Consider the following 12,581-nt stretch of genomic DNA (forward strand, 5'->3'; position numbering starts at 1 on the left):
TTGAGTCAACGTGTGATACAGTCATGAAAGGGATTTTAGCAAGGAGAAAAAGTTCAATTTATATTTTATAATAGTTACTATATAGTTAACTTTGAATAGAAAATATATCCCAATTCTCAGCCCTGGTCACATTAATTTTCAATTCCAGTTTTCTCACTTACAATAACCCCAAAGCATTTTCCAAGTATATCCATCACCTTCTTGAATAAACTACACTTAACTAATTACACTGGAGACAAGAATCAAATTAAAGAGCTACTTATTTTGAAATATATATTGCCCTATATATTTCATATTCTTACCTTGTATTAAGAATTGTGGTTTGTCATTTATGTACATTAAACAGTATGCACTGGCATTTCTGTAACCACCAAAAGAATCCCTCACTAGCTCTTCCCATGATGATTTTGTTACAGCAATATCATTGTACTTCATCCACCTGTTTTCACGATGATCAAAAATGTATGCCCAGTAGTGCCCGGCATTAGCTTGACCTTCATGAACTAAAACAGCATGTAAACGATAAGGAACCTAAACATGAAAACAGAGTTAAACTGCAGTTAAGTACTCTTATTATAATCACATCTCATGAAAATCACAAATCATCTGATGCGAGGGTTCCCGCGAAGCATATGTTTTTTAACAAGAGTAAATTGGCTGGGATTAGAGTTTTGAAAAAATTAAACTATGAAATAAAAATAGGCAGGGAAGAGGGAGGATAAGTAAACTAAAGACATGTAAAGCAGACAGGTGTGTAAATAGGGTGATTTTCAGAACTCTGGAAATATATTTGATTTATTTAAGCTATCTTTAGAAGAATTTATACAATGAATATGTATACATTTAGCACATGATTTGTTTAAATTTTCATAATTATAAATTGGTGGGTAAGTTCAGCAAAATGGCATATATAAAGAGCCATTATATAAATCTCAGAAGTTCAAATGTTACTGACCCCTTTACCTCCTCACATAATCTTAGTATCCTTAAACAACCATATAATTTCTCCCATATAATTTCTTAAAACTACTGAAGCACTTTGAAAAATTTTAATAAATTTTATTACAAAATAATAAAATAGTAGGTAATACAGAAAATACAGAGAAAAATAATATAAAAACCTTAAAGTTCAGCAATTTTATAACACAAAGTATGAGATTAAACTAACATAAAGATAAAATTTGTAAATAATTTAGATAATGCTTACTAGCTCAAAATTCAACTTACTTGGATCATAGATTTGTCAGAGTACATTAGCTCAATTGTGCGATGGATTCTAGATATGCTTTCCTGTAAATCTAAGGACAGAAGATGCCATTTAATGATCAAAATCAAGTATGTTTCTACTGAGACTTGTAAGGCAGGGAATGAAGGTTTTCCTACAAATATGCTAGAGGAGTAAGAAAAAGTTTCTAAAACTATTCTTAAAAACATTACTATTCAGAATATGTATAAAATGAATTCAGTTCTCCTTAATAAAAGATGCAGCACAAATGAGAAATTAAAAAGCAAACAAATATGGTTTATTTTGAAAACAAAGAGCAAAAAAACCTGAATTTTGTTCAAATTTATAAAAGAAGATTCCAATGAAAATTAAAGTTAACCCCCCACACACATATTTGTATAAAACAGGAAAACTTTACAATGAAATAAAGTAACTTCATCACATATCACACACACATATACATACATATGTAATTGAATAAAAATCCACTATAATCACCAATGGAAATAAAGTTGTGAGACTCCCATTACCCACTATTTCTACTTCAAGTAGAAATCTATCCTACATAATTACTTAGAGGCAGGGATGTACACAGCTATATTACCCATAATAATTTTTAAAAATCAGAGACAACCTAAATATCTGTCATACAGTATAACCACATTATTCTATGAAGCTATTAAAAAGAATCAAGCAACAACATCAAAGTCTACCAAAAAAATAAGTAACGTTACAATAGGAAAGGTCTTTTTTTTTTAAGCTTGATAGGAAATCCAATAACCATAAATGCAAAGACTCCTCCCCAAATTAAAAAAAAAATCTATAGTATAGAAACAAAAACAAAAACCAACATAAAGAAAATCAAATGACAAACTGGAAAAATAGTATCTGCCACATACACTACAGGTAACAGGTTAGGGCTTCCCTGGTAGCTCAGCTGGTAAAGAATCTGCCTGCAATGAAGGAGACCCCAGTTCGATTCCTGGGTCATCAGGAAGATCTCCTGGAGAAGGGACATGCTACCCACTCCAGTATTCTTGGGCTTCCCTGGTGCCTCACACAGAAAAGAATCCACCTGCAATGCAGGAAACCTGGGTTTGATCCCTGGGTTAGGAAGATCCCCTGGAGGAGGGCATGGTAACCCACCCCAGTATTCTTGCCTGTAGAATCCCCATGGACAGAGGAGCCTGGCAGGCTATAGTCCATAGGGCTGCAAAGAGTTGGACACAACTGAGCAACTAGGCACAGCACAACAGGCTAATATTCACAGCATTTAAGTTTCTATTAGGCAATAAGACAAACCATTCAATATAAAAATTGGGTAAATATTACAAGTTCATTAAAAAACAGAATTTCACTCATGATTAATGAAATTGAAATCAAGACACTGTAATACCATTTTCATTTCAATTATCAGACTACCACAAATTAAAAGGTGCCCAGGGGCTAGGGAGAATACTGGGAAACAGGGTGTCTCACACAAAATTAGTGAGACTCTAAACTGGTTCATTGCTTGGAGGGGGGTGGGAATCTTTAATACCTGATCCATAGGTCCAAAATATGGACATGTCTCTTAAGTTCCTCAATTTAAAATGACCAAAAGTGGCCTCATCATATTCCTACTTCCTTCCCCAAGGTGGAGGCGACCCACCATTCTACTCTTTTCCACAGTACATTCTATTCATTTAGTTATCGATACCACCATGAGTAACTGAGGGAATCAACCCTAATACCCCTTTGTCTCTCACCTCTAGTCAAGGACCCACATCTGTCAGCTGTCTCCAAAGAATAAACCAAATTCATTTCTTTCTTCCCTACGTGCTACTTCCCTGGTGTCAAAAGCGTCATAGTTTTCAGCTTTCTGACTGGAATCTTACAGAAATAAACACAACATGCCTAGTTCAATAGAAAATTATCCAACAACCTAACACAGTATTCAGGAAAAACTATGTGTTTAAGTAATGTTCACTAATGATTTCAAATATAAAAAATTCCTTTATAAATGAAAATACTAAGGAAAATCTTCACAGTAACTAATGCTGTTAGTTGCTCTCCCACCTTATTTACTATTAAATTAGGACTGCTCTTTACTTCCATATTGTCTATAAAGTATCTAGTTGGGCTTTAAAACTAGATTTAAAACCTAACAAGTGATGTTGTTTAGTGTAAGTCCAACCTTTTGAAATAAAAGAGGAACTCCTAGATTTTTTCCACAGATCAAGAAAAATGATGATAAGTCTACCATAAAATATAGACATCACTTCATTTTAGCAACACTGAAGTAGGAAGGAGATCATTTCAGAATAAAGGAGCATTCCTTCCAAGACTGGAGAGACGGCACTTAACACCAACTTGCTCACTGCTCTTCCCCTCCCAGAGCATTGCCCTTATTTTTCTTATGCCAGTTACAATTAGTTACAGACTGGCACTGAGTTAATAGATCATATTTGGAAATCTGCTAGAATAGACAGAAAATTAAAATTCACATTTCTAGTTCTTCAACCTAGAGAAAATGTTTTCTCTCTTAAACTCAGCACAGGCATCAAGGGAGGTACATAGTTGGTTATGTACAAAATCTGATGCTGGATGATGTTTCACCAGTGGAGTACCTGTGAATACCAACTTGATATAAATTTAGAGCACTAAACCAGAAAATCAGACCATCTGCTAGGTCATTAATCAGCTAAGTAATCCAAGGAAAATCTTTTGGTCTCTCTAAAACTGATACTAAGATCATAAAAAAGGAAGCCGAATGAGCTCATCTTACAGAAAACACTTTGTAAGGGGGAAACCCCCCCCCAAAAACCCATTTTTAATATTTACATATGAAACCCATAGATGACCTCCCTTCTCAATTTTAACATTAACCATGTCCATCTGAGGGGAGAGTAGTTCTGCTATGAGAAGCTTCTTACCTCTGGTGTCATTTTCTATTTCTGTCCTCCAGCGATGTAAACAGCTTTCTAGCACAGAGAGTTCTTCTTCTGTTATGTGCCTTGGTGCCGGATGCATGGGCAAGTCTGGAGGTATCCGAGACTGAGTGAATGGTTTGTGTATTACTGATCTTGATGAAATGGCAGCTATTGACGCGGGTGACGTGCTTGGCAGTTCTGAAGAAGGAGCTCCCTGTTGGTCTGTTGTACTGTATTTTTAAAGCATAGAATATTCTTTAATTAAACTTTCCAAACTGAAGCTCTGGACAAAGATTATGTGCTAAATAAACAATATTAAGTTGGCTTATAATTACAAAAGTTTTTTTTTTTTTTTTAAAGATGTGGATTAATGTAACATCCAAATGAGATTCCTACTACATAGAACTACATTATTATAAGGATAAAACTGGGGCTTTACGTTATAAACAGCTCAATAGTATTTACTTATACAAATCATACACATACCAGATTAATAAAACCTTCCCTTGCTGATCCTTACCAGCTCACATTACAGAAAAAAAATCTCATTTAATAGTAGTATATTCATGGATGAAAAAAAGGCTGATATATATACCAAAACAGCCTAAAGTATATTTCTGAATGGAAAAAAATACAAAAATTTTAATCCACAGCCATAAAAAATCCATTGAAACAATGAAATAAGAAAGCCCCTAGAAGACCTACACAATCTTTTAAGTTCACTAAAATAAATCACAATGTGCATTTTATAAAAACCTTCTTTAAAGGTATCAATTACAATATTACATAATACAGGAACACAGCTATCTCTTCTATCAACAAAACTTTTTACCTTGGTAATGTCTGTGATGGTACGGAACCACTAGATGGGGAACTAGCATCAATATCATCCACAGGAGAAGTGCAAACAGGTTTACTTGAGGCAAATTCCAAGGCGTACTGCAGAACATCCACCAAGGGAAATCGTTTGGGACCCGAACCATAGCTTAAATACCTGTTAACCATAAATGCATGAATGCTTAAATCTGTGTAAAAGGCACACTTATTTCAATAACTGTTCTAAAACATTACAAAAAACACTTTAATATTCCTCAACAGTGAAATTAATTTTGCTTTCAAATGATGGTAAAACTACATATACATTCAAGAAATAAGTTAAATGTTCTCTAGAGGAACAAAACCAAAGCTGAGAAGACTGAACGTATATATTCATTATTATGAATTTCAAATGCTGCTATAAGTTATAATCCAACAGTAAAATGAAAACTGACATTTTCATCTCCTCAGGCTTTTTATTTTTAGATCTGTCATCTGGTCTTAAGATGATGGCTAATATTATCCCCCTCCTTTTACCTCTGATTATATTTCAATATGATTATTGATACCTTTTAAGAATTAAAACTACTGAAAAATAACATATTTTATATTAAAAGCTTTAGATTACTCATTTCCAAGTGAATAGTAAAACAAGGGGATTGCAGACTGGGATCTTTCAGGCCACATTTTAGCCTGTAGACTTCTGTTTGAACTACAGACTATTTGATAGACAAGATTCTGGTTTCTTTTGGAAACAGTCTAAAGCTCTAGACAACAGGGAGCTGATATTCATGCATGGCACTGATCTCTCCACAGGGATATGCTCTCTGACTCCCTCTGCTCACTTGACTTGCTTCCCTTCTTTATAAAGATTCCATTCTTCTTTATAAAGCTCATAGGCATCTGTGCTTGTATCTTCAGTGTTAAGGAGAAAAACTCAGTTACCATGTATTAATGGAAATCTCAAGAGTAGTATTTAACCTCACACAAGAAGAAACCTCAATCATAAGTTAGTTTAACTTTGTACTTTCAGTACCATGAGTATTACCTCTTGACAGTAGGAATATTTCATTTTAAATAATAATTTTCTAATGCCAACTATGAATTATTTTAGTCTCTAACAAAACTCAAGCCTAAACTGCTGCTGTTGCTAAATCACTTCAGTCATGTCTGACTCTGTGTGACCCCATAGACGGCAGCCCACCAGGCTCCCTCGTCCCTGGGATTCTCCAGGCAAGAACACTGGAGTGGGTTGCCATTTCCTTCTCCAATTCAAGCAAATTATCCATCCAGAATGATTATCTATATGTAGGATCACAAGTCATTTCAAGTGAATTTTAAATTAAAACTCTAAGCAGACATTAAGAATATGAGTTCCTATAGTTAGTTCGTAATTTCATAAAAGTTTCAATACCTTTCAAGTCTTTGTTGTAATACTGTGAGGTAATCTTTTAGTCTCTTGATCTCTTCCCTCTTAATTCTTGTTATTTCTCTGTTTCTATGCATGTATCTATCAGGAAAAAGAAATACAGGAATTATCAGTATTTCCAAACAAGAAACAGATACAATATTAAGTCTAGCCACCACCACAGAAGATTAACTCATCTAAAATTTTGTAATAAAACATTAGAGATGTTTTCTCCAAAGAAGACATACAGATGGCTAACAAACACATGAAAAGATGCTCAACATCACTCATTATCAGAGAAATGCAAATCAAAACCACTACGAGGTACCATTTCACACCAGTCAGAATGACTGCGATCCAAAAGTCTACAAGTAATAAATGAGAAAAGGGAACCCTCTTACACTGTTGGTGGGAATGCAAACTAGTACAGCCACTATGGAGAACAGTGTGGAGATTTCCTTAAAAAACTGGAAATAGAACTGCCTTATGATCCAGCAATCCCACTGCTGGGCATACACACTGAGGAAACCAGAAGGGAAAGAGACACGTGTACCCCAATGTTCATCGCAGCACTGTTTATAATAGCCAGGACACGGAAGCAACCTAGATGTCCATCAGCAGATGAATGGATATGAAAGCTGTGGTACATATACACAATGGAGTATTACTCAGCCATTAAAAAGAATACATTTGAATCAGTTCTAATGAGGTGGATGAAACTGGAGCCTATTATACAGAGTGAAGTAAGCCAGAAAGAAAAACACCAATACAGTATACTAACGCATATATATGGAATTTAGAAAGATGGTAACAATAACCCTGTGTACGAGACAGCAAAAGAGACACTGATGTATAGAACAGTCTTATGGACTCTGTGGGAGAGGGAGAGGGTGGGAAGATTTGGGAGAATGGCATTGAAACATGTAAAATATCATGTATGAAACGAGTTGCCAGTCCAGGTTCGATGCACGATACTGGATGCTTGGGGCTGGTGCACTGGGACGACCCAGAGGGATGGTATGGGGAGGGAGGAGGAAGGAGGGTTTAGGATGGGGAACACATGTATACCTGTGGCGGATTCATTTTGATATTTGGCAAAACTAATACAATTATGTAAAGTTTAAAAAAAAAAAAAAAAAAACCAGAAAGACCTCTGTGTGTCACTTAGAAGAACTTAAAAAAAAAAAAAAAAAATTAGAGAATACAAATTAATATTTTTCCTTATAACATTATTCCCAGTAACTACACTTTTCTAAATAAAAAGAGAACTCCATTTTCCTTGACAAATGGTATTAGAAACATTATGCAAAAAGTAAAACTTTTTAAAGAAATTAAGCAAAAATTTTCTCTAAGAACAATAACTCTTTACTTGGATACTACATTGTTTCAAAACTAAATCATGCTGTATACCAAGCCATACCTGTCCAGATATAAAACTTGAGGAAATTCTAATTTATTGTGAATTTTTTCTGGTCTTCCCAGTGCCTGATTAAATTCAAATCTTGACAATTCAAACGTTAACACAGGTGGGAGTTCGGTAAACCAATGCTGAAAGAAAACAAAAAACCTTAACACGACCCTTTTATTTCCTCCCCTACAATTTTAGGCACAGAATGTTCGTTAGCAGTGACATTTTTACATGCATCATCATAATGCTAACATCACAAATAACTGGGTATGCAATTTAGTTAAAACTCAACTTCTTCCTAAAAGTTTTTCACACCTTTTGAAAATTCCAATAGGATAACACACAGGAAAGAGAAAAATATTCTGATGATTCTTCTTCATTGATAATTCTTTACATTAGAATTTTGAAACCAAAGTGAAAAACACTCAATGAAAGTACGGCTTCGTATCTCAATTTTTCTGGCTTCTTCAATCTTATGTCACAGTTATTACCAGGAATGACACATATACTTAATATAATCAACCACACTGTCAAAAACCTGTGAGGAAGCTACTTGTAAGATGTAATATACAAAAGAAAAAAAAATATTTTATAGCATAAAAGATCACAATTCTCATGATAAAGCTAGAAACTGATACTTCCTTGTTTTAAATTTAATGTTCCTACTAGAATTTTGGCACATTTAAGAAAGAGATCAATTACTATCAAATACAGCATTTACTTTAAAAATTACTAGTGCTTAAAGATTTGAATGCCTGCTTGCTATGAGGCAACTCTTCCACACTTTGGCAACTGTTCAATTAAGCATAAAATGCAACAGAACTTCAGAATTATTTTAACAAACAGATTCAAGCTTTACATAAACCATATTTATTTAAAGAGAAAGAAAAATGAAAAAACTTGTGAATCAACAAATAAAGAAGTATAAAATAATGTAACAAGTATTTTTTAAATGTTTATTTTAAGCTGTGCAGTGTCTTTCTGTAAAAAGAAGGCATACTATATTGCAGCATACTATATTATTTATGGTATTTTCAAGGGCCACGAAATGTCACCACATAAATGTCAATAAGCTCAGTATGCTAATTTAAACATCCAAGAGAGGAAAAAAAAGCAGGAAAATGCACATTTGGCAAATTGAATATGATCTTGTAAGTTGCTACTTTTCACTAAACAAAATCAGTTAAAGTAAATGGTTATTCAAAACTATTTCATACTTCCCTGGCAGCCCAGTGGTTAAAACTCACGGGTCTAGGGTTCAATCCCTAGTCAGAAAACTAAGATTCCACATGCCACACAGCTTAGCTACAAAAAAAAAATGCTAATGATGACTTGAATTGAGATTTCCTGAGATGGAGTTGGTTGATCTACTGATAGCTGAAGTTGAAGTAATTTGTTTTATATGGATATTATCTGAAACTGACATGAGAAAGTTATTAAAGATCTAATATTAGAAATATCCCTTAAGTTTTAAAATTTCTCGAGCAAAGTTTGCCTATTTGCTTTGGCGAAGTGTTTTTTTGTTTGTTTTTATCAGTTGGTTTTAATCAACACCTAAAGTTACTATTAAGAATTAAAATATACTCTACACATATCACAAAGGAAACTTTTGATGTCTTAGGATGATACTCTCTATTCAACTTCATAATACTCGAAAAGTAGATTTCAAATACTATTACCTTCATTTTTCCTTGCAATGGTTTAAATGTTACTATTTAAAATTAAAGATAACTATTAAGGTATGCTTACTGTTTAGCTTTAAATAATGAACATACTTAATTCATGGAAACCTACAATGGCCAACAGAAGTGAAATGACCCAATCTGGTCATATGCTTTTCTGTAAACCATAAACAGTCCAGGAAGTAGGTTCCATATCTTATGAAAGAATGTTCATAATATGTTATGTCTCTGTGTAGATTTGTTTAATCTAACAGCAATGACAGTTTTTTTCTACTACAGGATTTTCCTACTATATGGTTTCACTTTTTCATTTTAATGCTGCTCAGGACAAGAAGGGATAGCCAGATATTCCCTAAATTCATTAAAAAAAAAAAATATTACAGGTGTGTTGAGCTCTGCAATTTTAGATTATAAGTACAGCAGTATATAAAAGAGAATTTTAAATAATATAAAACAAGACATTTTTTTCCTTTCAAAATATTTTCCCATTTAGTAAAACCTATACTTAATTCTCTAATAAGCCATGAATTTTGTGAAACACAGGTCACGAAAGGTAAAAATGATGCTTTTATTCTCTATATCTCAAAACACATAGCATCATTATTACTAGTATTATTACTACATTATAAAATGAACGGACAGGGGTAATAGATTTTTGCAGTTAGTAAAAAAGAACTCAGATTATCAGTACTGGCAACAAAAGTACTCCTGAATTTACTCTAAATATAAATCTGACCTGTTAAAATATTTTCCAGAGAGAATGTAGTCATTTTTATGAGTTAATAGCATATTCTTCTATTAATATGATTTAACTATCTTGCTTTTGTGAGATTACATGTATATTGGGGGGGCGGGAATAAGAAAAAACAGACCTGCAAATTCCCCATAGAACATCAAACAAAGCTAGGATGTAACTAAGCCTTAGAGGAGAAAACTTCCAATTCGAATTCAAAACTCAATTTCAGTCATTTGACTGTCTTCACTCCTTTGCCCTATTTATTTCCTATATAATATCTACATATATCTAATACGACACATGTAGGTATTATTTCTGCAATGCAGTTTTTAGCTAAAGCTCTGTAAAATTTCTCTCAGCATTTTGATTATAACTTGTACAACCTTGAAGAGAAATTTGGCAGTACTTAAACTTCTAAACAGGAGAAGGATATGGCACCCCACTCCAGTACTCTTGCCTGGAAAATCCCATGGACAGAGGAGCCTGGTGGGCTGCAGTCCATGGGGTCGCTAGGAGTTGTACACAACTGAGCGACTTCACTTTCAATTTTCAATTTCATGCACTGGAGAAGGAAATGGCAACCCACTCCAGTATTCTTGCCTGGAGAATCCCAGGGATGGGGGAGCCTGGTAGGCTGCCGTTTATGGGGTCGCACAGAGCCGGACACGACTGAAGCGACTTAGCAGCAGCAGCACACTTCTAAACGAGTATGCCCTGTGACCTAAAGATTCCATTCCTAACTATCCTTCATTCCAAAGTGCACAAGGTTATTTATAGAAAGACATTCTTTGAAATAATTCTTTATCCAATAGTTTCCCAGAAGAATTACATCAATTTAATTTTATAAATACTAGCTATGGTGATACTATGCAGGTTCTAAAAAGAATGATGTAAAGCTATATATTGACATGGAAGGATGTTCACAATATACTGGTAAGTAAAAAACAATGCAAGTCTCAAAATAGTATGAACAAATACAAACATCTATATGTACACATCCAAAAGGATGTACATCATAGAATTAGTAGTGAATACCTACACCAGAAGTGAGATATTTACTCCTTGAAATTCTTTCTCACCAACAGGCAACCAAAAAATAGTTCCAGGTTTCTTGGAGAGATTAACTCATCTATAAATGGCATACCATTTAATTAAAAGTTATGATTTAGAAAAAAATTTGGAAGTAATTATTTTACATATAGTCATTTTTAATTTATTCAGTTGATTCTTGGTATGTCATTAAAGAAATGTAAATTCTTATAGCCCACTGAATGTTTTACCATAGCAATTCTGGAGACTAGAGGTCTTCCTATATTAGTTGGCCACAGCTGTTTTGCAAAAAAATATTTTTTAAAAAATGTTTGCCGCATCAAAGTAAAATCAATAATTTTTATTAAATAATAGCATAAGAAATAAAAGGTATTAACATCAGGGGTTATGCCAATTTAGAAACAAGCCTAAAATGCTACTCATTGGTGTTCATAGAGAAATAAAATAGGTTTTTCTGAAGGACACAATGGAATGAAACTATTATTTAAGGGCGTTACTAAAAACTTTTAAGATATTCTACTCTGGTCAGTGATAGTCACTTAAACTAGGCTGACTTATTAAAACTACCATGTTCAGCAAATCTAGGCAACTGAACTAGGAATCACAGGTAATCATATTAGCTATTATTGAGGAACTAGCTATTATTCAGTTCCTATTATCTTAGGAACTGAGTTTAGAGACTAGAGAAGATGATAAGTCACTGTATACCTTAGGCTACGTGGGAAAATCTAGGCAGAAAATATATACTGCAGTATAGGGTAGTCAGAGTACGAAGCCAAAGACAGAGAACAAACTAAATCTTCTAAAAAATAAATGATGACATTCAGAATCAATGTAAGAAAAATATTTCCAAAAGCTAGGAATATGAAATATTATTTACTTATTATTACATTATTTACCAATAAATCATGTTTTATTTATAAGCTACTGTAACATTGTAAGGAAAAGGCCATTCCTTCTCTCCCTGCACAAATTCACCATTCTTCTATTTAATAGCAAACAGACTGCACTTTACAAAGCTCTGTTTTCCTGTTCTACTTCAGGATCCTTGGAAAGTTCTAAAGTTTAAGGATCTGTTGCCCAATCAGTAAGATAAATAAGCTTAATTTAAGTAGTCTTAATTAAAGGTCTATTATCAGAGTCACCTGTGGAGCTCTGGCGCTCATGTACCATATCCCTTCCCTAGATTCTGATTTGATAGCTTTGAGGTGGAATCTAGGCATCTGCTGAGAATCAATGAAGTAAACGATCTATGATGTAGACACATGATGTAGGCACAGCTACCATTGGCTCAGTTGGTAAATAACTTGCCTGCAGTGTAGGAGACATGGGTTCGATCCCTGG

At 33.9% G+C, this 12,581-nt stretch overlaps 1 protein-coding gene across 7 annotated transcripts in view; it reads right to left on the reverse strand.

Annotated features, from left to right (window-relative positions):
- Window positions 1-12,581, reverse strand: part of USP25 (ubiquitin specific peptidase 25) — a 164,343-nt gene that overhangs the window by 59,608 nt on the left and 92,154 nt on the right. For all 7 annotated transcript variants that reach the window (XM_025282229.3, XM_025282221.3, XM_025282223.3 and 4 more), the window contains 6 exons: window positions 7,782-7,909; window positions 6,368-6,463; window positions 4,970-5,131; window positions 4,141-4,367; window positions 1,228-1,298; window positions 303-531 (listed from right to left, as the gene is read on the reverse strand). In XM_025282229.3, coding sequence (XP_025138014.1) covers window positions 303-531; window positions 1,228-1,298; window positions 4,141-4,367; window positions 4,970-5,131; window positions 6,368-6,463; window positions 7,782-7,909 — 913 coding nt within the window. The remainder of the gene's footprint in view (window positions 1-302; window positions 532-1,227; window positions 1,299-4,140; window positions 4,368-4,969; window positions 5,132-6,367; window positions 6,464-7,781; window positions 7,910-12,581) is intronic.

Source organism: Bubalus bubalis, chromosome 1, assembly GCF_019923935.1.
Source record: "Bubalus bubalis isolate 160015118507 breed Murrah chromosome 1, NDDB_SH_1, whole genome shotgun sequence".
Classification (NCBI taxonomy): Eukaryota; Metazoa; Chordata; class Mammalia; order Artiodactyla; family Bovidae; genus Bubalus; species Bubalus bubalis.